At 48.7% G+C, this 26,203-nt stretch overlaps 1 protein-coding gene across 2 annotated transcripts in view; it reads left to right on the plus strand.

Annotated features, from left to right (window-relative positions):
- PALS2 (protein associated with LIN7 2, MAGUK p55 family member) overlaps positions 1 to 26,203 on the plus strand; it is an 811,509-nt gene that overhangs the window by 460,568 nt on the left and 324,738 nt on the right. For both annotated transcript variants that reach the window (XM_078663456.1, XM_078663457.1), the window contains exon 7: positions 22,078 to 22,209. In XM_078663456.1, coding sequence (XP_078519582.1) covers positions 22,078 to 22,209 — 132 coding nt within the window. The remainder of the gene's footprint in view (positions 1 to 22,077; positions 22,210 to 26,203) is intronic.

Below are 26,203 nucleotides of genomic sequence, written 5' to 3' on the forward strand. Positions count from 1 at the left end.
CCAAACTTCTGTGCAAATATTTCTGAACTAACCCGTGATGGTGTAGGGCAGTGTTTCCACTGTGTGTAGTTAAATACTGCACTTTGAGTACTTGCTTTATGCAAGAAGTGATGACCATAATGGTGAAAGCAGAACATTTAATCATACATAACCTCAGAGTTAAATATAGTTGGATACTGTAGATCTATTAGCATTTCATGCACTGTATCAATGTCCCAATCATCTGACATAGTGCTAGGTGTGATAATGTCGTTGTGAAATACATGCGTTATTCGCAAAAGTTTAGTCTTACCAAATATATCATACGATACCCTATCACAAACCATTCTGTAAGGAACCTGGACAGCAGAAATGTTGACCAGGGAAAGGTCTTGTCGCATTTTGTGTGATGAAGAATGTGGTGTTAAAACAAAGTTTTTTTTTTTTAACTTTATTTTTTGGTTATACAACATGTATAGGAAACCCCCCCCCCCTCAAATTGGCATTGTTACAACACATGTAGACAGTTTGACAACCTCATTACAGCTCTAGAGGACACCGGTATCATCGGGACAGGCAAACCCATATGGAGTAACAGAATAGCATGGAACAAAAAAGAGAGCAAGAGGAAGGAGCCGAGCACCACTCTATCCCTAGCAATAAATAAGCCCTAGTAGTCCCCCCCCCCCCCCCCCCTCTCCCTCCCCGTCAGACCCCGACCTCACTGGCGAGAACAGTTCATCGCTCGCCCCATCGGAGTCACTCTTGGATGACCTCCCCCTTTCTGCCAGTCCTGAAGCACACATAGTTCGCCAAGCGATTAAATCATCCTGCAGTTTCACATCCCTGCGCGTAAGCTGCATATGCGTTTCCTCAGCTAGGGACCATTCCCTCACATCCCTAAGCCAAGAGGGCACCTCTGGGGCCCTCTCTCCCATCCAGTTAATCGCCACCCTACGCCTAGCCAGTACCAACATTAATTGCAATAGATTGTAGGAAAGTTTCCTTTTCTTGGGCATGGGACCCAGCAAACAATGAAGGGATTTCACGACTATCCGAAGGCTTGTGGTGATAGCTATGCGTTCCACTACCCCCATCCAGAAGCTCTTGACCAATGGGCAGTTCAAGGCTAAATGTAGGAAGCCCGCCCCCCCACGCCACATCTGGAGCAGCTGTCCCCCCTGTCTCCAGAGATACGTTTCAATGATATCGGAGTCAGATAGGTACGGTGCATGAAATTAAAGTGTATTAATTTGAACCGTGCGTTGTACGATACCTTGCGCGTGAGGCTCCCTATTCGCTTACACTGCCCCTGTTACAGGGCGGCACCAAGTTCTGCCTCCCATGCCCCCCAGGAAGGCGGGACCGGTGAAGTGGAGTCCTGTTTCATAGCCGAATATAGCAGAGAGATCAATCTACACCCTTTACCGCAGGAAAGAAGGATGTTCAGACTGTGGGACATCGGGGGCGTGTCCGGGAAGTGGGGCCAGGCAACCTTCCCCACATCCGGGAGTCCCCGGTAGTGCAGGTACTGCCCCCCTCCAAGCCCAAAGGTCTCCTCCGCCTGCTCAAAAGACAGGAAGGACTCGTTGGGGTAGAGGTCAGCTAGGGTCTCGCATCCTCCCGCCCACCAGTTGCGAAAGGACATATGCTCCTCCATGGCAACTAAAGGGGCCAGGATCCAGATCGGCAGCTCCCTATGGAAGGGGGCCCACCCACCGTAGAACCTTCTCCACAAACCGCTGCCAAATGCCTGCAGTGTGGCGTACCACATATGGCAGAGTGTCATCCGCTCCCCTTGCCTGCATCAGTGCGACCTGTAACAACTGCACATTCGCTCTGCCCGCCAAGAGTCGCGTCTCCCAGCTGTCTGCGTCTGCAAACCACCGTGCTGCAGGCAGTAGTTGTGCCGCATAATAGTATAAGTCAAATCGCGGTGCCTCCAGGCCGCCCTCCTCATAGCTCCGAACAACAGTATGAAGGGCGATCCTGCTGCGCCGTCCCGCCCAGAGCAGAGACGTAAGCAACGTGTTAAGGGTGCGGAAAACTCGCGGGGGGAGAGGACACAGAGAATTCTGGAGGACGTATAGCGTCTTGGGAAGCATTACCATCTTAGCGACGGCTAGCCATCCCATTAAAGAAAGCGGCAAGGAGTTCCAAAAGGACACCGATTGCTGTAGGGACTCAAGAATCCGATCGATATTCCGGACCATCAGCTGTGAGTCCGTTGGGGCCACCTGAATTCCGAGGTTCCCTGTTCCCAGCGCAGCCCGAGGTCCGGCAAATCTGTCAGTGGCACCGAACCATACCCCACAAGCGGGAATATCAAAGACTTGCTGCGATTAAGTTTCAGACCCGACGCCTCGCTGAACCGGTCCAGGTGGTGTAGCAAGATCGGCAGTGACTCTCTTTGGGCCGTCAAATAAAATAAGGCGTCATCCGCATACAAGGAGACGACACTGCACGTGTCCCCCACCGCTATGCGCCATTTCCGTACGGACTCGAACAGCAAAGGGTTCTATGGCCAGGGCAAACAGGAGCGGTGAGAGGGGGCACTCCTGGCATATACCCCGTCCCAATCGCCACTCCTGATCGTGCCGCTCCCAGTCTCACCCTGGCGCGTGGGGCCTTGTATAGGATGCGAATCCAGCGACAAAAGTTGGGGCCCAGCCATACCGCCCGGAGGACTTCCAGCAGATACCCCCAATCGACCGTGTCAAATGCTTTAACAAGGTCGACCGACACAAATACCATCTGTTCCCCCCTATCGCGAACCTTGTGCATAATATGATTCAACCGACGCATGTTAATGGCTGTGTTGCGTCCTGGGATAAACCCGCACTGGTCCGCATGGACCAGGTGGGCCATATGCAGCGCCAGCGGATGGCCAAGAGTTTAGTCAAGATCTTCACGTCCGTGTTAATCATTGTGATGGGACGATATGCCGAAGGGTCATACTTATCTCCCCATGGCTTCAGGATCACACAAATTTCACCCTGATTCATACTCGGTGGGAGAGTCTCGCATCTGAACGCCTCAAGAAATACTTGCAAGAGGAGACTGGAAAGTGTACCCTCAAATGCCTGATAAAATTCAGGGGGAAGCCATCACTCCCCGGGGACTTAGCCCACGGCAGGCAGGCCATCGCCTCATGCAGCGTCGGGGTTTCATCCAGCACATCCTGCCCCGCCTTGGGGAGGGACTGCAGGGTCGTCAACCCCTGAAGGTAAGGGAGGTAAGAGGTCTCGGTGATGCGGGGTCCGCGGCATATACCAATTGTAAGTGAGACTTGAGAACTCGGAGGATGCCCACTTCTGAGTGGACCATACCACCTGTAGGTCCCCGCAGGGCCACAATCCGCTCCGGGGTCTGCTCCCGCCTAAGGATCCAGGCCAACAGGCGGCCCGATTTATCGCCTTCTCTGTGAAGGTGCTGCCTATATTGGCCACGGGTATACTTGTCAAGGCGGTCTTTGATGTCATGCACGCGAGACCGAGCAGTCTATTCCGCCTCTTGCTGCAAGGCATCAGGGTCCGTCAATGTTTGCAAGCGTAAGAGTTTATCCTCTGCCTCTTGCAAGTCCTGGTGGAGCTGTCTCCGGACCCTATAAGTGAGGCCCATACACTCTCCTCGTATCACCACCTTCAGGGCGTCCCACCTAGTGGCGAAAGTAAGTTTTCCCCCCCTTCCCAATTGAGGCCTACGTAGTCGGTAAGGGCAGTCTCAATATGGCTCTTCCCCACTTGGTCTTGAAGGAGATCTGCCGGCAACCTCTAAGTCAGAGGGCGGGAGGCCTGCATCTCCCAATTCAAGACGCACGCCACCGGGGAGTGGTCGGGCAAAAAGCGGGCCTGATGTGTAATCTCAAGGGACATATTTGACTCCATATTCGCGACTAGTATCCTGTCCAATCGACTATGCGTGTTGTGAGTGGGGGGAAAATATGTGTACTCCTTCTGTGTCGGGTTGCTTAGTCGCCAAACATCACTAGCCCCTAAATTCCCCATGACCTCCTTAAGCTGCGCTGTCATACGTGGCTTTGTGCCCGCGCGGGGCGGAAACCTATCCAGAACGGGATCCAGAACACAGGTAAAGTCTCCGAACCAAAACAGAGGTGCCTCCAGGTCGGGGATGAGGACCTCCTGCAGGGTCAGGAAGAAACCAGGGTCATCTATGTTGGGTGCGTATGAATTCAGTATGGTAAGATCTCTGCCATCCAGCTTCGCCCGCAGGAGCATGTATCTGCCGTGTATGTCCGCCTCCAAATACTGGATAGCAAACGGGACCCTGGGTGCCACCCATCTCAGGACTCCCCTGGCGTATGTGGAAAAGGAAGAATGAAACACCTGACCCCGCCACTTTTTCCCCAATTTTTGGGCTCCATCGTCATCAAGGACAGGACCCTATATCTCTTAGTGCATGTGCCAAGCCCCCTCACATTCCAACCTAAAAACTTATACCCCATGGATGGTGACGTGGCCCACCCGGCCCCACAACTCTACTCCCGGTGCCACCTCGACCCCGTGCCCAAACTGCGATACATACGATGCCTGTAACATTTCCCCCCAACAATCCCTCGCAAAACCCCAACCACCCCCCTCCCACGAGCAATAAACTTGCAACAACAAAACATGCTGATATGCCCTTCCCCTGCTGGTGCCAGGATATACACTGCTCCCCCATATGCCCAACAGGGCTAAACCACCCAACAGGTAAAGAGAAGAGTCCCCTCCCCCCCACCCAGCTCCCAACGCAACCAGCTAGCATGACATTAACATGTGGCTCGGATCCTCAGAGGTGAAACATACTCATCTGCCAGAACATCTGCCCTACCAGTAGCTACACCCCCCTACAAAACCAAATGTGTCAGAAACACTTTCCCCATTGGGAGGTAGTCCAGGCAAGTCAGCTAACATTCACGTTACAGGACCAACCAGAGCGCAAGCAAATATGTCCATCATGACCGGGCCTCAGACACAGCCAGTAGATCCCCCGCCGTTTCAGGGACCGTGTCGACGGTAAGTGGGAGAGTGTCCGTGGTAGGCTGCAGGGTGTCAGGAACCAGTACCTCATTTTGAGGTGGATCTATCAGAGGCGCTGGAGGGCCCCCGGACTCCGAGACTCCAGGCGAAGGGCCCCATCGTCCCCCACCGTGACCCGCCGCCTCTCCTCGCATTCAGCATTGTCAGGCGAACGCCGGCGTCTGTTATTGCGTTTCCTTGCAGGTCGTGTCCCCCATGTACTCCTGGCTCCACCTCGTTCCACCGGCGGGAGGGCATCCCCTCTGATCTCCAGCCACTCCCATACCTCTTCAGGGGCCTAAAAAAAATGTCTGTCCCTGGGGGTATGTTACCTTTATACCGCAACTTTTACAACGCACTACCATTACAACGAAAATTTTACAACGCAAAAACCATTACAACGCCTGTATTTACAACGCATGTTTTACAACGTAGGTACCTTTACAACGCATACCATTACAACGTAAGTATTGGTAAGTATATAATTATATTTAAAATGTTATATGTTTGGGTTTTTTTAAGGGGTATTTTTAGGGTTCAGGGTCAGTTTTGGGTTTTTGGGTAAAAGGGTATTTTTAGGGTTCAGGGTCAGTTTTGGGTTTTTGGGTAAAGGGGTATTTTTAGGGTTCAGGGTCAGTTTTGGGTTTTTGGGTAAAGGGGTATTTTTAGGGTTCAGGGTCAGTTTTGGGTTTTTGGGTAAAAGGGTATTTTTAGGGTTCAGGGTCAGTTTGGGGTTTTTGGGTAAAGGGGTATTTTTAGGGTTCAGGGTCAGTTTTGGGTTTTTGGGTAAAAGGGTATTTTTAGTGTTCAGGGTCAGTTTTGGGTTTTTGGGTAAAGGGGTATTTTTAGGGTTCAGGGTCAGTTTTGGGTTTTTGGGTAAAGGGGTATTTTTAGGGTTCAGGGTCAGTTTTGGGTAAAGGGGTATTTTTAGGGTTTAGGGTCAGTTTTGGGTTTTTGGGTAAAAGGGTATTTTTAGGGTTCAGGGTCAGTTTTGGGTTTTTGGGTAAAGGGGTATTTTTAGGGTTCAGGGTCAGTTTTGGGTTTTTGGGTAAAGGGGTATTTTTAGGGTTCAGGGTCAGTTTTGGGTTTTTGGGTAAAGGGGTATTTTTAGGGTTCAGGGTCAGTTTGGGGTTTTTGGGTAAAAGGGTATTTTTAGGGTTCAGGGTCAGTTTTGGGTTTTTGGGTAAAGGGATATTTTTAGGGTTCAGGGTTAGTTTTGGGTTTTTGGGGTACAGGGGTATAGGGTAAAAATAAAGTAAAATTAAATTTAAATTAAATTAATTAAATGAAATTAAATAAAAATAAATTAAATTATATTCATTTCAATTAATTTGCATTAAAAAAATTAATATATACTTACCAATACTTACGTTGTAATGGTATGCGTTGTAAAGGTACCTGCGTTGTAAAAACATACGTTGTAAATACATGCGTTGTAATGGTTTTTGCGTTGTAAAAATTTCGTTGTAAAGGTATGCGTTGTAAAAATATGCGTTGTAACGTCATATATCCGTCCCTGGGATATGACCTTAAGTTTAGCGGGGTAAAGCAGCATATACTGCAGGTGCAGCTCCCGTAGCTTCTGTTTGACTGACAGAAAGGATTTCCGTTGTTCCTGAACTTGGCGAGTGTAATCCGGATATACGGACACTTTGGCGTTTTCAAAGTGAGATTCGCCGTTTGCCTAGCCGCTATGGGTGCAGTCCCTGTCTCGGTAGTTTAGGATCTTAGCGATGAGGGCCCGTGGCGGGGTGCCAGGCCTCGGCGGCGGGACCAACGCTCTATGGGCGCGCTCAACTAAAATACATCGGACAGTCCCGTGGAGCAAAGTGTTGTACGGATCCAGTGTTCCAGAAAGCGTTCTGCATTTCCCATCTCCGTGCGTTCCGGGATTCCAAGGACCCTAATGTTACTGCGACGTGCTCCTTCTTCAGCATCCTCCGCCCTGTGCTCCATCTCCCCCATCGAGGCAGCGAGCCGCGAGACCGTTTGAGGGACGCCACCTCTCCCTGCAGCTGGACGATATTTCCCTCCGCAGCAGTGACTTTATCTGTTACTTTACGCAGGTCTGCTCTCAGAAGGTTCACATCTATGGACACCGTCTCGATTTGCCTTTCCAAGGCAGAGTTGGGACCCTTGTATCGCCTTCAGCAGCTCCGCCCGGGAGGGCTCGCCGGGGACCTCACCCTCCATCCTGGCCGGTTTGACACGTGATGCGCTGTGAAGGGAGACGTTGGGTGGTTTACTGCGTGATGGTGTTTGGCTGTGAGGCTCGGGCCATCTTGTCCTTACGCATCATATGTGCCTACAGGGACCCCCTCTGGACGTCCGAACAGTCGAGGTGCCCTCAAACAGTCCCCTCTCAAAAGGTCAGCGGAAATGCGGAGAGTTCCCGACAGTCCCACCGGCTGGGCGCCACCGCGGCCACTCACAGCTCCTGCTCCCACTCACTGCAGTTTCATCCGTGTAGTGGCCGTCACGTATAGAAGGATTCCCCCTGAACTCGGAGAGCGGGCACCGTGCAAGGTCATGGACCGTCCAGGACCCCAGCATAGCTCCAGCAGCCACCACTCACTTCTCTTCACCCAACCAGGGCGGCAGCATGACAAAGGAGCAGTAATGTCCTTCCTCACACAAATTGGGCCCACTCAGCTCCTCAAACCCCACGGCTCCCAGTGCTCTCCCAAGTGGGCCGCGTGCACAATCCGGGAGCAGGATGAGGGTCCGATCCTCCCGGAGCTGTTCCCGTCCTCTTCCAGGACCTCCGAAACTGCTCTCTCCGTAGGCTGGCTCTGGTGCTCCAGCGTGCCCCCGCAGGTCTTTTTTCCCCGGGTCGCGATGGGCTGCCGCAACCAGTCATTCGATAGGCACCCCGATGACCGTAGGATCCCTGCCCACTGATCCGCCATCTCCGGCAAAGCCGACCTCAAGGAGCTCCCACTGCACGGGCCGCCCCCTCTCCACCAGCGTAGGCCGCAGTCCCGGCCAGGCCCGCACCTCCAGTCGTTGTCCTCCGGGTCTTCAGGATATGCTTGGGGGCCCCCCCACTCAATGTCTGCGGAGGTTCCCTCGGATTGCCAGGTGCAGGGCGGGTGTCCAAAGGAGACAGGGACTGCGGACCACCCCCGCCGCTGCTCATAAGTCCTCAGAGCTCTGCATCACACGGGAGACCCGCGATGGCCCCGGGCGCCTCCCTGGCCGCAATCAACACACTGCCAGGCCAGATGCAGGAGAGTCCGGGAGCTCGGCCGCTCCAAATTCGACCGTCGCCGCGGTCACGCCGCCCGCCCAACGCAGGGCTGGACAACCTCAGGAGCACTATGCTGACGGGAGGCCCCCGATTGCAGTGGGCGCCCCCTGGTCGCAGTAGACTCACCGCTAGGCCCTATGCAAAGGGGTCCGGGATCTTGGGCTGCTCCTGCCGCTGCAAATCCGACTGCCGCTGCGGTCACGGCGTCCACCCACCGCAGGGCCGGACAACCTCAGGAGCACTGTGTGGACGGGAGGCCCCCAATTGCAGGGGGTGCCTCCCTCGCCGCAATCCCACCGACAGGTGAGCTCTGATGGGTGCCGGGAGCTCCGCCCGCCTCCTCCGCCCCGATGCAGGGCGCCGTCGCAGTCCCGTGGTCCGTCCTCCGAAGAGACCACAGGGGCTCCACACATCACTGGAGGCCCCCGATGGTAGCGGGCGCCTCCACACCTCACAGGAGGCCCCCGATGGTAGCGGGCGCCTCCTCCACCGTCTCGTTGTCCTCAGTTTCAAACGCGAAGGCCCCCAGCCGGCAGGCCGCACTCACCGCGACAAAGGCCGCAGCACCGGCCTCCCGTGATTTCGGGCCCGGCGTCCCGCAGCCCGTCTGCCCCTACCGCCCAGCGGCCTCCGGGTGGGCTAACTCCGGGTCCGGGTGTTGCCTCAGGTCACCAGGACTCCTGGACCTCTGTTTCTCAGTCCGAGCTCCACAGGATCTAAGGTTGTACAGGATTTTCAAGCTGGTCGGCCGGGAGCTGAAGGAGCTCACGTCCTGTCGGCCATCCTGCTTGTCCACGCCCCCGGTGTTAAAGCAAAGTTGACCAGTTGCACTGCAGAGTGTTCTGGGAGATAGTGTCCGTTCAGAAGTAGAAAAAAGATTGTCACAAAACCAGTCCAAAGGACAAGAAAAAGTAACACAATTTTAATCCACAGGTATAGCCATGCAGGAACAAAGCAAGTCATCTTCAGCCAAAAGTAGAAGGCATGCAATCTACCTCATAGGGGTGGAAATGGAGGTGAGTCCGACGAATCTGAAGAAAAGTCATAAAAATCAACAAAGTAGCCTGAGGCTGTTCGATCTATTTTAGGCAGCGCTGGAGGCTGCGTGGAACTGGGAGTTGCCTCTAATTGTGACATGTTGATGTAAACACCATCCTTATCTGGTTTCAGAATTGAAATGTGTGTTTCCATACATGTTGACTGAGCAGAGCAGAGTAGGCGTCCCACAGATGGCCAGGAGGGAAAGCGTTTATCACGCGTTTACCGGCAGGGGGGCGGGGCTATCAGGGGGCGTTGACCAGCTGCTGCGGCCACGCAGGGACTCTTGGTCTTCCGAGTCCCTGGAACGCTCCGCACCTGAAGCCTATGGTCTTTCCCCTCAAGCGCCTGGTTCACAATAGCTCCTTCACAAACCCCGAAGCGGCACCCGCGGAGCGGGTGCGGCGAGGCGCTGCGGCAACCCTCTGTAGGAAGCACTAGGGTACAACAAAGGTCTGCAAGGTTGTCCGTTGAGCAGAGCAGAGTAGGCGTCCCTTTTCAAACTTAAGCAGAAGGGAGTATGAGGCGGCTGTGCCTCAGGCACTTCAGTCCTTAGCAGATTTGTAAACCCTTCTGTGTCAGTCCATACGAAAAACTCTGCTTAATCCCTTCTCACCTTCAACCGTCATAAATGGTGTTTCTGCCGTCACTGTACTGGGACAATTGTGGTCTGGTACCCACATCTTAACCCCAAACATGATCACACTGGGAGTCCGACCACACAGGAAGATTTTTGAGGGCTCTCTGGACCTCATATAGATGGACCCAACTGCGACCTCAACCTTGTACCCTAGTCCTGGTTCTTCCTCTCCACTATTGCGTTTCCCTCACGATAATGGGGGAGGAGTACCAAACAGTCACATTTAATTTCCCCATGGTGTCTTTGTAAGCCTTTGGGGCGAATACTGGACCCTCATCCAAATGGAATGTGCCATCTGCTTATGTCCAATGAAGACTTTCATATCTTTTATAACAGTTCAGGCTTCAGCCGACCCATAGGAATCGAGAGCAGGAATTCACTGCAACCAAGATATATTAGAAACACCGGATCTGATTGTAGGGGGATCGCAGTGGTACCAATAAACATAAGCAAGAGACTTGTTCTAGATCAATAGAGGTCTGTGTTGGTCATGCTATGTTAAAACCCTTCGTCTGCTGGCAGATGTCGCATTTAAGGACAAAGTTCCTAGTCTTTTTATATAGACCTGGCCATCAATAGCGTTGCTCCAGTAACAAAAATGGAGCTGCCACCCCTGAGTGTGCAGATGCTAGGTCCTCATGTGCTACTAGGATTAAGCTTAACCTACGATCTGAATTTGGTGTTACTCTATCTCCGTGCTGGGAATATGAGCAAATGGTATGTTTTGCACACTTATTTTTTTTACAGAGTTTTATATAGTGCAAACCTGACCCGAATCGGGTATTTTTAGGGTTCAGGGTCAGTTTTGGGTTTTTGGGTAAAGGGGTATTTTTAGGGTTCAGGGTCAGTTTTGGGTTTTTGGGTAAAGGGGTATTTTTAGGGTTCAGGGTCAGTTTTGGGTTTTTGGGTAAAAGGGTATTTTTAGGGTTCAGGGTCAGTTTGGGGTTTTTGGGTAAAGGGGTATTTTTAGGGTTCAGGGTCAGTTTTGGGTTTTTGGGTAAAAGGGTATTTTTAGTGTTCAGGGTCAGTTTTGGGTTTTTGGGTAAAGGGGTATTTTTAGGGTTCAGGGTCAGTTTTGGGTTTTTGGGTAAAGGGGTATTTTTAGGGTTCAGGGTCAGTTTTGGGTAAAGGGGTATTTTTAGGGTTTAGGGTCAGTTTTGGGTTTTTGGGTAAAAGGGTATTTTTAGGGTTCAGGGTCAGTTTTGGGTTTTTGGGTAAAGGGGTATTTTTAGGGTTCAGGGTCAGTTTTGGGTTTTTGGGTAAAGGGGTATTTTTAGGGTTCAGGGTCAGTTTTGGGTTTTTGGGTAAAGGGGTATTTTTAGGGTTCAGGGTCAGTTTGGGGTTTTTGGGTAAAAGGGTATTTTTAGGGTTCAGGGTCAGTTTTGGGTTTTTGGGTAAAGGGATATTTTTAGGGTTCAGGGTTAGTTTTGGGTTTTTGGGGTACAGGGGTATAGGGTAAAAATAAAGTAAAATTAAATTTAAATTAAATTAATTAAATGAAATTAAATAAAAATAAATTAAATTATATTCATTTCAATTAATTTGCATTAAAAAAATTAATATATACTTACCAATACTTACGTTGTAATGGTATGCGTTGTAAAGGTACCTGCGTTGTAAAAACATACGTTGTAAATACATGCGTTGTAATGGTTTTTGCGTTGTAAAAATTTCGTTGTAAAGGTATGCGTTGTAAAAATATGCGTTGTAACGTCATATATCCGTCCCTGGGATATGACCTTAAGTTTAGCGGGGTAAAGCAGCATATACTGCAGGTGCAGCTCCCGTAGCTTCTGTTTGACTGACAGAAAGGATTTCCGTTGTTCCTGAACTTGGCGAGTGTAATCCGGATATACGGACACTTTGGCGTTTTCAAAGTGAGATTCGCCGTTTGCCTAGCCGCTATGGGTGCAGTCCCTGTCTCGGTAGTTTAGGATCTTAGCGATGAGGGCCCGTGGCGGGGTGCCAGGCCTCGGCGGCGGGACCAACGCTCTATGGGCGCGCTCAACTAAAATACATCGGACAGTCCCGTGGAGCAAAGTGTTGTACGGATCCAGTGTTCCAGAAAGCGTTCTGCATTTCCCATCTCCGTGCGTTCCGGGATTCCAAGGACCCTAATGTTACTGCGACGTGCTCCTTCTTCAGCATCCTCCGCCCTGTGCTCCATCTCCCCCATCGAGGCAGCGAGCCGCGAGACCGTTTGAGGGACGCCACCTCTCCCTGCAGCTGGACGATATTTCCCTCCGCAGCAGTGACTTTATCTGTTACTTTACGCAGGTCTGCTCTCAGAAGGTTCACATCTATGGACACCGTCTCGATTTGCCTTTCCAAGGCAGAGTTGGGACCCTTGTATCGCCTTCAGCAGCTCCGCCCGGGAGGGCTCGCCGGGGACCTCACCCTCCATCCTGGCCGGTTTGACACGTGATGCGCTGTGAAGGGAGACGTTGGGTGGTTTACTGCGTGATGGTGTTTGGCTGTGAGGCTCGGGCCATCTTGTCCTTACGCATCATATGTGCCTACAGGGACCCCCTCTGGACGTCCGAACAGTCGAGGTGCCCTCAAACAGTCCCCTCTCAAAAGGTCAGCGGAAATGCGGAGAGTTCCCGACAGTCCCACCGGCTGGGCGCCACCGCGGCCACTCACAGCTCCTGCTCCCACTCACTGCAGTTTCATCCGTGTAGTGGCCGTCACGTATAGAAGGATTCCCCCTGAACTCGGAGAGCGGGCACCGTGCAAGGTCATGGACCGTCCAGGACCCCAGCATAGCTCCAGCAGCCACCACTCACTTCTCTTCACCCAACCAGGGCGGCAGCATGACAAAGGAGCAGTAATGTCCTTCCTCACACAAATTGGGCCCACTCAGCTCCTCAAACCCCACGGCTCCCAGTGCTCTCCCAAGTGGGCCGCGTGCACAATCCGGGAGCAGGATGAGGGTCCGATCCTCCCGGAGCTGTTCCCGTCCTCTTCCAGGACCTCCGAAACTGCTCTCTCCGTAGGCTGGCTCTGGTGCTCCAGCGTGCCCCCGCAGGTCTTTTTTCCCCGGGTCGCGATGGGCTGCCGCAACCAGTCATTCGATAGGCACCCCGATGACCGTAGGATCCCTGCCCACTGATCCGCCATCTCCGGCAAAGCCGACCTCAAGGAGCTCCCACTGCACGGGCCGCCCCCTCTCCACCAGCGTAGGCCGCAGTCCCGGCCAGGCCCGCACCTCCAGTCGTTGTCCTCCGGGTCTTCAGGATATGCTTGGGGGCCCCCCCACTCAATGTCTGCGGAGGTTCCCTCGGATTGCCAGGTGCAGGGCGGGTGTCCAAAGGAGACAGGGACTGCGGACCACCCCCGCCGCTGCTCATAAGTCCTCAGAGCTCTGCATCACACGGGAGACCCGCGATGGCCCCGGGCGCCTCCCTGGCCGCAATCAACACACTGCCAGGCCAGATGCAGGAGAGTCCGGGAGCTCGGCCGCTCCAAATTCGACCGTCGCCGCGGTCACGCCGCCCGCCCAACGCAGGGCTGGACAACCTCAGGAGCACTATGCTGACGGGAGGCCCCCGATTGCAGTGGGCGCCCCCTGGTCGCAGTAGACTCACCGCTAGGCCCTATGCAAAGGGGTCCGGGATCTTGGGCTGCTCCTGCCGCTGCAAATCCGACCGCCGCTGCGGTCACGGCGTCCACCCACCGCAGGGCCGGACAACCTCAGGAGCACTGTGTGGACGGGAGGCCCCCAATTGCAGGGGGTGCCTCCCTCGCCGCAATCCCACCGACAGGTGAGCTCTGATGGGTGCCGGGAGCTCCGCCCGCCTCCTCCGCCCCGATGCAGGGCGCCGTCGCAGTCCCGTGGTCCGTCCTCCGAAGAGACCACAGGGGCTCCACACATCACTGGAGGCCCCCGATGGTAGCGGGCGCCTCCACACCTCACAGGAGGCCCCCGATGGTAGCGGGCGCCTCCTCCACCGTCTCGTTGTCCTCAGTTTCAAACGCGAAGGCCCCCAGCCGGCAGGCCGCACTCACCGCGACAAAGGCCGCAGCACCGGCCTCCCGTGATTTCGGGCCCGGCGTCCCGCAGCCCGTCTGCCCCTACCGCCCAGCGGCCTCCGGGTGGGCTAACTCCGGGTCCGGGTGTTGCCTCAGGTCACCAGGACTCCTGGACCTCTGTTTCTCAGTCCGAGCTCCACAGGATCTAAGGTTGTACAGGATTTTCAAGCTGGTCGGCCGGGAGCTGAAGGAGCTCACGTCCTGTCGGCCATCCTGCTTGTCCACGCCCCCGGTGTTAAAGCAAAGTTGACCAGTTGCACTGCAGAGTGTTCTGGGAGATAGTGTCCGTTCAGAAGTAGAAAAAAGATTGTCACAAAACCAGTCCAAAGGACAAGAAAAAGTAACACAATTTTAATCCACAGGTATAGCCATGCAGGAACAAAGCAAGTCATCTTCAGCCAAAAGTAGAAGGCATGCAATCTACCTCATAGGGGTGGAAATGGAGGTGAGTCCGACGAATCTGAAGAAAAGTCATAAAAATCAACAAAGTAGCCTGAGGCTGTTCGATCTATTTTAGGCAGCGCTGGAGGCTGCGTGGAACTGGGAGTTGCCTCTAATTGTGACATGTTGATGTAAACACCATCCTTATCTGGTTTCAGAATTGAAATGTGTGTTTCCATACATGTTGACTGAGCAGAGCAGAGTAGGCGTCCCACAGATGGCCAGGAGGGAAAGCGTTTATCACGCGTTTACCGGCAGGGGGGCGGGGCTATCAGGGGGCGTTGACCAGCTGCTGCGGCCACGCAGGGACTCTTGGTCTTCCGAGTCCCTGGAACGCTCCGCACCTGAAGCCTATGGTCTTTCCCCTCAAGCGCCTGGTTCACAATAGCTCCTTCACAAACCCCGAAGCGGCACCCGCGGAGCGGGTGCGGCGAGGCGCTGCGGCAACCCTCTGTAGGAAGCACTAGGGTACAACAAAGGTCTGCAAGGTTGTCCGTTGAGCAGAGCAGAGTAGGCGTCCCTTTTCAAACTTAAGCAGAAGGGAGTATGAGGCGGCTGTGCCTCAGGCACTTCAGTCCTTAGCAGATTTGTAAACCCTTCTGTGTCAGTCCATACGAAAAACTCTGCTTAATCCCTTCTCACCTTCAACCGTCATAAATGGTGTTTCTGCCGTCACTGTACTGGGACAATTGTGGTCTGGTACCCACATCTTAACCCCAAACATGATCACACTGGGAGTCCGACCACACAGGAAGATTTTTGAGGGCTCTCTGGACCTCATATAGATGGACCCAACTGCGACCTCAACCTTGTACCCTAGTCCTGGTTCTTCCTCTCCACTATTGCGTTTCCCTCACGATAATGGGGGAGGAGTACCAAACAGTCACATTTAATTTCCCCATGGTGTCTTTGTAAGCCTTTGGGGCGAATACTGGACCCTCATCCAAATGGAATGTGCCATCTGCTTATGTCCAATGAAGACTTTCATATCTTTTATAACAGTTCAGGCTTCAGCCGACCCATAGGAATCGAGAGCAGGAATTCACTGCAACCAAGATATATTAGAAACACCGGATCTGATTGTAGGGGGATCGCAGTGGTACCAATAAACATAAGCAAGAGACTTGTTCTAGATCAATAGAGGTCTGTGTTGGTCATGCTATGTTAAAACCCTTCGTCTGCTGGCAGATGTCGCATTTAAGGACAAAGTTCCTAGTCTTTTTATATAGACCTGGCCATCAATAGCGTTGCTCCAGTAACAAAAATGGAGCTGCCACCCCTGAGTGTGCAGATGCTAGGTCCTCATGTGCTACTAGGATTAAGCTTAACCTACGATCTGAATTTGGTGTTACTCTATCTCCGTGCTGGGAATATGAGCAAATGGTATGTTTTGCACACTTATTTTTTTTACAGAGTTTTATATAGTGCAAACCTGACCCGAATCGGGTATCTGAGTGCTTTACATAGCACCAGTTGCACTACATGAGGACACATTCATTTTTGTTAGGCACAGGGAAATTAAGGGCCCGATGTAGGTAATCCCAGATTACCGATTCTTAAATACCGAATCATACCGATTCGGTATTTAAGAACAGGCAAATGGGATGTAGGTAATTATTCTTTAAAAATTACCGAATCGGTAAGTTACGGTAATTACCGAATCGGTATTTACCGATTCGGTAATTGCCATTCATTCCTATGGGCCTGTAGGCCCGTAGGAATGAATGGCAATTACCGAATCGGTAAATACCGATTCAGTAATTGGGGGAAACATTGAAGGGTGGCAGGGTGGCACTTTGACACCCTGTTGCACCCCTCAATTGTGCATGGATGCACAAGTTGCAGACACATGCCCTTAGGGCATGTATGTCTGCAACATGGCACTGTTTAAAAAGCAAAAATAATGCTTTTGAAAGGGTTTTCATTATTTATCACCAACTTCTAGTTAGTGGTAAATAACGAATTCTTAGACCCCTTTAGCACTGTTTGCAGTGCTACCTACATGTCAAAATACAGAATCGGTAATTTTACCGATTCGGTATTTTACAGAATCTGTAAAATTACAGATTCTGTATTTTAACATGCCCCTACATCTCCATCTTCAAATACCGGTCGATAACGGCCGAAATCGGCCGTTACCGACCAGTATTTGGCGACCTACATCGGACCCTAAGTGATTTGCCCAGAATCACAGGATGTTCAGCGTCATTGCTGAGACTCGAACCCAGTTCCCCAGATTCGAGGTCAACCGCCCTAACTGTTAGGCCAACTCCTCTCCCCACTTAACTGGTAGGAGTATTTCGTTGGAAAACCTTTTGGCAAGTGGGTGTCATTGCATGCAGCACTTACAGCTATCATAATGTCTCTATCTATTCCAGTACTGGAATGAATAATCGCAGTGACAGCAGCAGTTTGCACCGTTGCTTTTGCAGCTTCTTCAGCCATGGAATTCTCTGCATCATGTATACCTATACATTGATGACTCAAGGTGTAAATCACAAGTTTGTGGCAAGCATTCTTTTAGCCTAGCCGCTTGTGAATCTTCAGGGCCTAATGGGTGAGGGGCATGAGCCACCTCAGTCTGATGCGTGAAAAGGAATCCCGTTTTTTGGGAGTTTCAAAAATATACGTGACAGCAAACTCCAAGAGACCTGATGAGTCTCAAAGGTTGTGCAGAAATATATTAACCGGGAGGAGAGGATTGTATTTCCCGGCGCCGTTTTCCTAAGACCGTCTTAGGAAAATGGCGCCGGGAAATACAAGAGGGAGAATACTGACGAGGAGGTGTACCCGCCTTATCTCGCTATAAACAGTGTCACCATTTGGAAGTAACCTGTTTATCCTCTCCTCGCAGTCTGTTTCCCTGCGATGAAACACGTGTTGGCCTACATATAGGAACAATATACAGAACTTTTACACCAACAACGGATCTTATCTACACCTCTATTTTGTCAAGCCTGTTCGCTAATTGTTCAAATGTCCAACTGAATTGGGTGTTGTTCTATTGTTCTTACTATCTATAGAATTGACATTCTTTACACTAAGTGATCAAAATATCAATATTGTATAGCGCAGGGGCATTGTTGTTTTCTTATATTTCGTATGGACCAACCCTGGTCCATCCCCGAGCGGTTGTGAGGATTTACCGTTCGCCCTATTGCCTATACTGACCATTCACTTCTCTTACCTTTACCTTGCGGGTACTCTGGCTGTGCGCCTTGAAATTCTGGAACACCTAAAAAACCTCCTAGCTGTCTTGTCCAATCTGGCTGTAATAGTGTAGATATTCATTATATGACTGGGCACAATCATATGAATCACACAATGTATGCGAGGGTAATCTGGGATCCGTATTCTCCAGTGTCGCAATTAGAGCCTTGAGTTCTGCCAACTCCTCTGTGCAATCACCTAGTGGCTGCGTCTAGGCAATTTCCAGGGTGGAATTCACCATATTGCATTCTGTCCTTAACAGAGGTGCACGCAGCAGAGTATTGCTGTTTTGTCCGTTCAGCAGGCTGTGCAGAACAGTCGGTATAGATAATGTAATCAGACTGATTAAGAGACATGACTTCATTAGGCAGAGGATATTCGTGTTCATATTGCAGAAATGCCTGTGTTTGTAATGCAGAGTCAAATATGTAGTCTACATCTGTTGTGGTTAGTGAATTGGCTCACTGTATTCATCTTGGATGCAATGCTTTAGCATTGGGAACGCTGGTTTATGTGACAGCCTCTGAGACCTGCACTGGAGTCACGACAATTATTAGTTCCCCAGAGCCAAGGCTCTCTCTCTCTCTCTCTCTCTCTCTCTCACCACAACGGTCGGTACTGCAGTCAGTATCTTTTCTGTCAGTGCAAAACACATTTCTGCATTGGTGTACAATTAAAACAGTGTCACCTTCATTTAATGTAATATAGGACATACCCTCTTACACCCCAATTATACGGATCCCCACGTTTGTTGTGTTTACACGTGTGCATATGTGTTTTGAAGCTAGAATGTCAGTTTGTACTCAACGTAAACTTTTAGTGCCTTCAGCTGTTAAGTGTGTGCTTGAAAAGTCTAGATAAATTCATGTAAGAGTGCACACTACTCTAATAAGTGTGTTGCAAGGTTATTGCCTTCACGTGACCGCTCATATCCCAAGAATTGGACATTGAGGTGGGTTATTTTAGATTTAATTTTTTTAATTAAATTTGTTGCCCATATGAGCAAATCCCAGTACTATGCGAACCACTCTTGTGGAGAACATTAATGATTCTCAGAACTCCCCTCTCCAACTGGAGTTGCATCTCGTAACCAATGCAGGACACTCAGCCGTGTATCCGGTGTTTCCACCTGGGTATAGTCACTCAATGCTACTGCCACAAGACAATTCATCATGTTCCGGTGAACTATTGTGATTTTTGCCACGCTGTCCGCATGGTCAGAGCCCCCTCCCCGCTCAGAAGCAGTGTCCTCAATATCCGTGGCATGCTGGACATTAGTCCAGCTAATTTTTTCTTTTTTAATTGAGGCTTTGACTGTTTAGGCTGGTCTTCCTTTTTTATTATGTAATCAGATGAGTGTTGAGTCCTTCGGTTTCACTTACTACTCTCATCTGCGCTTTGATTGGCCACCTCTCTCCGAGAATTTTTCGAATGAATCCTGAAATGAATGGGATGAACGTGCATCAGTATCCTGATACCTGTCAGACATTTTAATATTATCACGGTTACGCAGATTATATTGCTTTTCAGTGGCCACCTGTTGAGGAGGTTCACCCCGTGTGACTAAGTCTTTTCTTTTTTTTATTATCCCATTTCTTCTTTGAAGATTTGGACGCTTGCTTAGAGATATCTTCTTCAGAATGACTCAATCTGTGGTTTACTAGGTCTGGCTCTCAAATTATCTCTACCCACTCTTGAGCAGGTTCTGCTATCATTTTTGGGGATTTGCGCTCCTGTTCTCCTGGACCCAAATCTCGAAGGCGCTGGCATATATATCCACCACTGCTGCTTCCCCTTTAATGTTACTTAACGTACTGCAGCAAAATTGCCCATCAGTTTCATCCCCAAATGCAGGACAGGGGCTGCCCTGTACTCGTTTTGAATCTGATCTGTTTAAGCACAGCGATACAGCTAATGTGGGTGTACCATGAGTTCTGATCTATTCTGCAGCAAAGACTGCACCCCATGTGGTTCTGTTTACCACTGGGGTAGCCATCCCCACTGACAAGCATATTGTTAGAATTGTGGGCTTTTCCTGGGGTTCTGTGTGGGAAAACACTGCTTCAAACTGACTTGTTTTTTTGTGCAATCCAGAACGGCATTTCCTCCCATCTAATGGGAACTTTACCAATGACTGCATTGATTGTTTGTGGGCTTATGGCCGGTGCAGTCAGTTGCGATTGTGCAGCTTGAGTAGCCCTCACAGGATTTACTGTCATTGTTTGCATAGCAAACTCTGTCAGACTTCAGTATATATCCTGACCAGGCCTGTATACAATCTATGTAATTGTGGTGCTGTCATGTTTGCTATGTTTGGATGTGTTGTGTAATCCGATAAATCTGGCCATGTTGCTCCCTCGGTTTTAAGGCGACCTCGTCTAACTTCTTGTATACTGTGTGGTAGGGTGCCTTCAAACCTGTTATGATATTCTTGGTAAATTAATGGTATTTCTAAAGCTTTGTAAGCTGTCTTGTTATTTGGAACGTCAGTTGCAGTGTACGTGTGAAATAGCCTTGATCAGTTGTTTGGGACTGGAGCCCATGAATAGAATAACTGTGTCCTAAAAGCTTTGTGAGCCTTAACCACAAAGGTAACCTCCCGTAAGTGTGAGATCATGTTGGAGCAGCTTCTGAGTAATTACATGTCTGCAGTTTTCATGTATGTTTAGTGCAGCTGGGTCAGCCATAAAAATGTCGAATTCAGAGAGGGTACCACTATGGGGTAATGTTTTGAAAGGATCACACTTGAACAACCTACAGCCAATACGTCGGGTTGACCTACTCAGCTGAAGAGTATTTTTTCCTAACGCCAAGGATGTCTCCTGTTAATAGGTGAGTTGGGGTCTTCGTGTATACAAAGGAAAACTACTCAGGCAATCGATTAAGTAAGAACCCAAACTACAACGTAGTCCTGTTAGCTCACAGTGCATCATCTGCACCCCAAAGCCAGTGTGGTGTTAGATGGATTACACAACCTCAGAACATGGCAACCCGGACTCCCCAAGGAAATGGTGGTAGCAGATCTAGAACCCTTTCATTCGGTTACTCATGCATACACAAAGAAATACACTAAGTACTCAGCAAGCCATTTCAATATTTATTGAAGCATTGTGACTCTTGTACAAAATACGTGTGCTGCGATAATCAATAGAATCAGACAGAATAGTGTGATTATCATTACGATAATAGTGAAAAATAGGAACAATTCCACCATTGTGCTGTAACAGTGAATATATACTGGCATATAAGTACTGCGTTATAGTGTATTCCTACCTAGCGCTTCCTAACCTAGTTTGCCTAGGGTGGGTGATCGGCCAAATCCCTGTCGGGTGTTCTAACTCACCATCACCTGTGAGTAAGTGTCATATGGATGCCTGTGTTGGTCGTAAGTGGGACATCCCTCTCCGCCGTGGTAAACCGGAATCAGCTGGGCTGGATTTACATCCTGCAGCAACCTCTGTGTCTGCGAATTACTCTCCCTTAAACAAGGAAGCAATGCTGTATATATAATGCCACCTATGCTGTCATGCTGAAGCCCCAGTCAGGTCACTATTATTTATTCTGTTGTGATAGCATAGTCGCCTACAGCGCAACAACAAGCAACAACATTTGCGCTATTAACTTTATCCCTTTGGTCAGAATGTTCCAGGTGTCGGAATAGTGTGCCTACGGAGTGGAAATGTAAACAATGCAGTTTCATAGAATATTATCCTGCACAGACATGCAACCAAATGTATGTCACATGTCACTGTGTAAGAAACAAGGCATTTTAAGAAACATGAGCATGCAGTGTTTCTACTGGGCCTATCCTACCCAAGTGACAGTGTCCCTTCAGATTTCCTTGCCCACGCACTGATAATGAGAGCGAGAATAAGGAGTTGGATTTACTTTAATGTGATATTTAGTCTTTTATTTTGGTCTCTATAGCCCTAATTAAATATTGTTGGTGATCATGCTATTGATTGCGACAAGGAATGACATTTTGAGGTGAGTCAGCAACCTTGTTCACCTGTCTCTTCCCCACCTGCTAAAGAAAGTATATTTTTATATTTTCTTGATAAACTACAAATCTTGAGGATTAATCCAGTAGGATTTAAATCATTGCTAAAATGATACTAAAGCTGGCCAAAAAAGTTGCCTTCGGACAATACACCGGGGAGAAACCTCTCCACCTTAGTTACCTCTCTTCATTCACCTCTTTAAAGTGCAGTTTGTTAACCAGCTAGAGATTTTCTCCTAACTTTAATTTGCATGAACATTGAAGAAGCAGTGTGTCCGCTAACTGTAGGAGTGGCAGAGCCAAACATAGATGTATGTTGTAGCAACTTGTTTCTGAAACTTGACGGAACTAAAATGTTACACTTGACTCAGCTAAAATGTTAGCAAGAATTAGTGCCCTTCTTTAACAGATTTTGAAATGTTCCTTTAGTAATGGCATACTTTTAATATGTTGGTTACTTTTGTAGGTATTTGTGAAATGCCATTTTGACTACAGCCCATATAATGATAACCTTATCCCATGCAAAGAAGCCGGATTACAGTTTTCTAAAGGAGAAATTCTTCAGATAGTAAATCGTGAAGATCCTAATTGGTGGCAGGTCGGTACAATATTTTAAACTTCACTGTGCGTTTGTATAGTTATTTAAGATCATAACCCTTCTCTTTTTGCTTTAAGGTTCTGTGCTCTGAAACTAAACCCACTGCAGCATCCCAGGGTGCAGGCCTGAAATGAATGTGATTTTAGTACATTCTTTTGTCTTAATGTGCATACTTTAGATGTCTGTCATCATAGACAGTAATGTTTATTGGGAAACATTTTTATTTGCTCTGATAATCGCATACATTTTAAGCATTTATTTGATATTAAGAATGATAATATGTCCGCAAGTAGAAATGATAACCGTATGCTTGTCTTTATTACAAAGAATATGCATCTCAGCAGTATTCAGGAATTCACTTTGACCATTAAGGATATCTTTGAAAGAAAAAAATGATAATGCCTTTCAAATTAGTTATTTGCTATTTTTTAATGTTCGGTTTTTGGAGCGTTGATAACGAGGTATGTGAACGCTCACAGCATAATATGGAAATCAATATTAATATTTGTAGGAAAAAGACCATTGAAATAGGCAAAACAGGAAAGCATATATAACAAATGTATGCAGTGTGGAAGAGCCAGTAATTGAAGAAAACAGTGGAACATCTTTGTAATGTAGTTTAATGTGTAGAATGTTCGTGCCACCTGCTGTAGAAAATACTGGAGGTGACTATGGATAAAACTCCTATCTTTTGTATTTCCAGGTTTCAGCATGTTCAAGTACTTGCTGGAGCAGTGTTGTCACCCAGTATTGGATCTTTCATAGATTCACATTCTTGAGTCATCCCCGCTGTCGAGGTGGGAGTCTCATTGTAAAATAATAATTGTAGTAGTCATTTATATCATCATAGGCAACAATGCATTGCACAGTCATTGCAGTAGCTCATCCATGTATTGTTGTAAAAAAGAACCAAAGTTGAAACACAGCCAATCAGGCACCAGCACCCTCTAGAACACTCCACAGAGAGGCAAGACCCTCAGATTTTCTACTACATGTCGTTGTGACAGGGAGTCTCCCTGAGCTCTGCTCAGTTTTTTCTCTTCAATTGGATTTCTGTGAGTACATGATGTCCGATTATTCTAAAAAGGACTCTTCAGGCCTTGTAGGTCATGTGGGAAGAAAAGGCTGAATTTTGAAGATCCCTACAAGTATTGTAGATATTGTCTGTACCCTCTTCACAAGTTAAGGGACTGTAGAATATGTAGAACCTTCTCCTCTTAAGACACTTATAGCCAGGTAAGGCGGATGGCTTATCTGGCGTGAAAGGCTAAAATCAAAAACCTCTGTTCTATTTGATAAGGAAGGTAGTATTAGTTCCCATGCTTCCTCCCACCTGTCTAAGAAAAGAGACAGATCTGCAGAATCCCCTGTGGGACAAAAGTAAAGCTTATAAAAAGACCCATCATGAGTCTGAACATAATGCCTCAAAAAAAGGGAAGCTTCCATTCCCTTCTGAGGAAAAATCGGCTTCAAAACTGCCTCAAAACCTGCCTCTAAACCTCCCTCTAAGCAGCCTAAGAGTCGGTGAGAGTCTGTCAAGACCACTTCGTCTTCAATAAAGACTTCGTCGACGACACCACCACCTTTGGATTTTGTTCCTCAGCATTCAACGTCGTCGCTTGCATCGTCGTTGGAAGCTACTATGAAAACTTTACCGTCGTCAACGACAGCCATTATATCGTCGGCACCTGCACTCGCAAAGTGCCTCGAATGACGACACCACCACCACTGTCTGCATCTCTACCATCAATGGCACTTCCAACGTCGAATGTACTTTCATCTTCGACAGCACTTCCATCATCAACACCTCCACCGCTGACGACGGCTACTTCATAGGCGACAGCACCTTCAGCAGTAGTTTTGCCATTGACGGCATCGACGATGACTACACAGTTGTTGGCAACTGTTTTTTCTACATCAATGGTGTCCGTTTCTCCATCTACGAGGATTTTGTCAACTCCTCAACAAAAGAGGCCTTCTTCATTACAATTCACTCCAGTCTTGTCCTCTAGATTCTCGTCGGCGATCCCATCGTCGAGAGGATTTTACCAAGATCCATCATACATCTCCCCTTTGCCTTCTAGTCAATTTTCTGAGGAATCTGGGGATGATGGGTTGTTTAGTCCAGCCCTTCTCAACTTCATGTAAAATTTCAGGAAGAGGAGGATGAAGATTAGTGTCATGGGCCACATTATCAGCCCATGGAAAGGTCACTGGTGTTGATGCCTCGCCAAAAGCCTATGATTCAAATGCCTGTTGCATTAATGCAGGATCTCACGGCTGTGCTGCATGATTACCACATGCTCTGCCCTACAGCAGCAGGAACTGTGAAAAAGGAAAGTACTCCTCCGCCTGTTTTGGACTCTGCAATAGTCTCTGTGCCCACTGCTGAGTCACAGGATTCTGTACCTGTACCACAAGACCAGGTGCCACAGGATGACGCCGATGAAGGTGAGATTCCTAAAACACCTACTATTGTAGATGAATGGGAAGATGATTTAATCCTTACACCTTCTCCACCAGCTCCTCAAGCGATTGACTCTCCGGCTGAAGATATTGGGGGATTCCATACATTAATGGAAAGAGCGGCAAATCGTTTTCACCTACCAAAGCCGGTTAAACAGTCTGACTGTTTTTTATATGATTTTTAGAATCAAAATAGAAATCTGTATGCTCAATTTCCATTATAGATCATATTTGGGAGGAAGGAGTTAAAATCATGAAGAATCCATATTCGGTGCCTGCAATCCTTCCTAGGATTGATAAACAATATGAAGCCCCAGACGATGCACCTTTTTAGTGGGACAGCCTAGGCCAGATTCTGTTGTTACTCAGGCTGCTCAACGAAGATCGCGGAATCCTTCTGTACCCATTACGGCGCCGCCTGATTAAGATGGAAGATATTTAGACAACATTGGGAAGAGGTTCACTACTATTGCTGGTGCATCAGTGCGTGCCACAAATTCCCTAGCAATCCTAGGAAGATATGGCTGCCAAATGTGGTCTGATGTGGCTTTGTATCTCGATTTGTTGCTGGACGATAAAAAAACAGGAGGCAAGGAAAATTTAGCTTGAAGGGGAATAGTCGGCCTCTTAGATCATCGATATATCCATGGATATTGCTTCTCTGGCTTTTAGACAACTAGCAGGAGCTGCAGTTCTCCGTCACCAAGGATGGCTTAAGTCTACAGCCTTCCGTCCAGAGATACAAATTAAAATTTTACATATGCCATTTGATAGAGAATCACTATTTGGGAAGCATATAGATGGCGCTTTGCAAGGAATAAAGAAGGATACTGATACAACTAAAGCATTAGGCACACTGCAATATAGGAAGACACCTTTTCGAGGAGCACGTGGCAGAAGGTCATATTTCTTTCGAGGGAGCTATAAGAAGTACCAACCTCAATCATATCAGTATAGATATGGCTATCAACAGCAGCAGTCCTATCAAACCCCACCGTCTGCTGCTTACTGCAGACAGCAACCCAAAAGTAAACAACCTACTCAGACCAGAGACCATGCTAGAAAGCAGTGACAACTTCCCAACACCTACTGTGATTCGGCTAACCCCAATCTCAAATCGACAAATATTTCCCTACACTACGATCAATGGAACAAAATTATAATGGACAAATGCGTCCTGGACATCGTAAAATTATTGTCATACTCTAGAATTCGTAAAAGTCCCACTGCCTCATCCACCTCTAAAGAAGCTTCCACCTCATCTCAAGTTGCTCAGAAAGGAAGACCTGGTTATGCTCCACAAAGGGGATATAGAAAAAGTTCCTTGTTCTCAGATAAGAAAAGGTTTCTATTCCCGCTTCTTCCTAATAAAAAAGAAGTCTGGAGAATGGAGGCCAATTCTGGATCTCAGAAAACTAAACAAATATCTGCAGAAAAAGTCCTTCCGCATGGTCACCCTGCAGGAAATACTTCAACATCTCTATCTTGCGGACTTTATGACAACTCTAGATTTGCAAGATGCTTATTT

Source organism: Lissotriton helveticus, chromosome 10 (genome assembly GCF_964261635.1).
Source record: "Lissotriton helveticus chromosome 10, aLisHel1.1, whole genome shotgun sequence".
NCBI classification, from domain to species: Eukaryota; Metazoa; Chordata; class Amphibia; order Caudata; family Salamandridae; genus Lissotriton; species Lissotriton helveticus.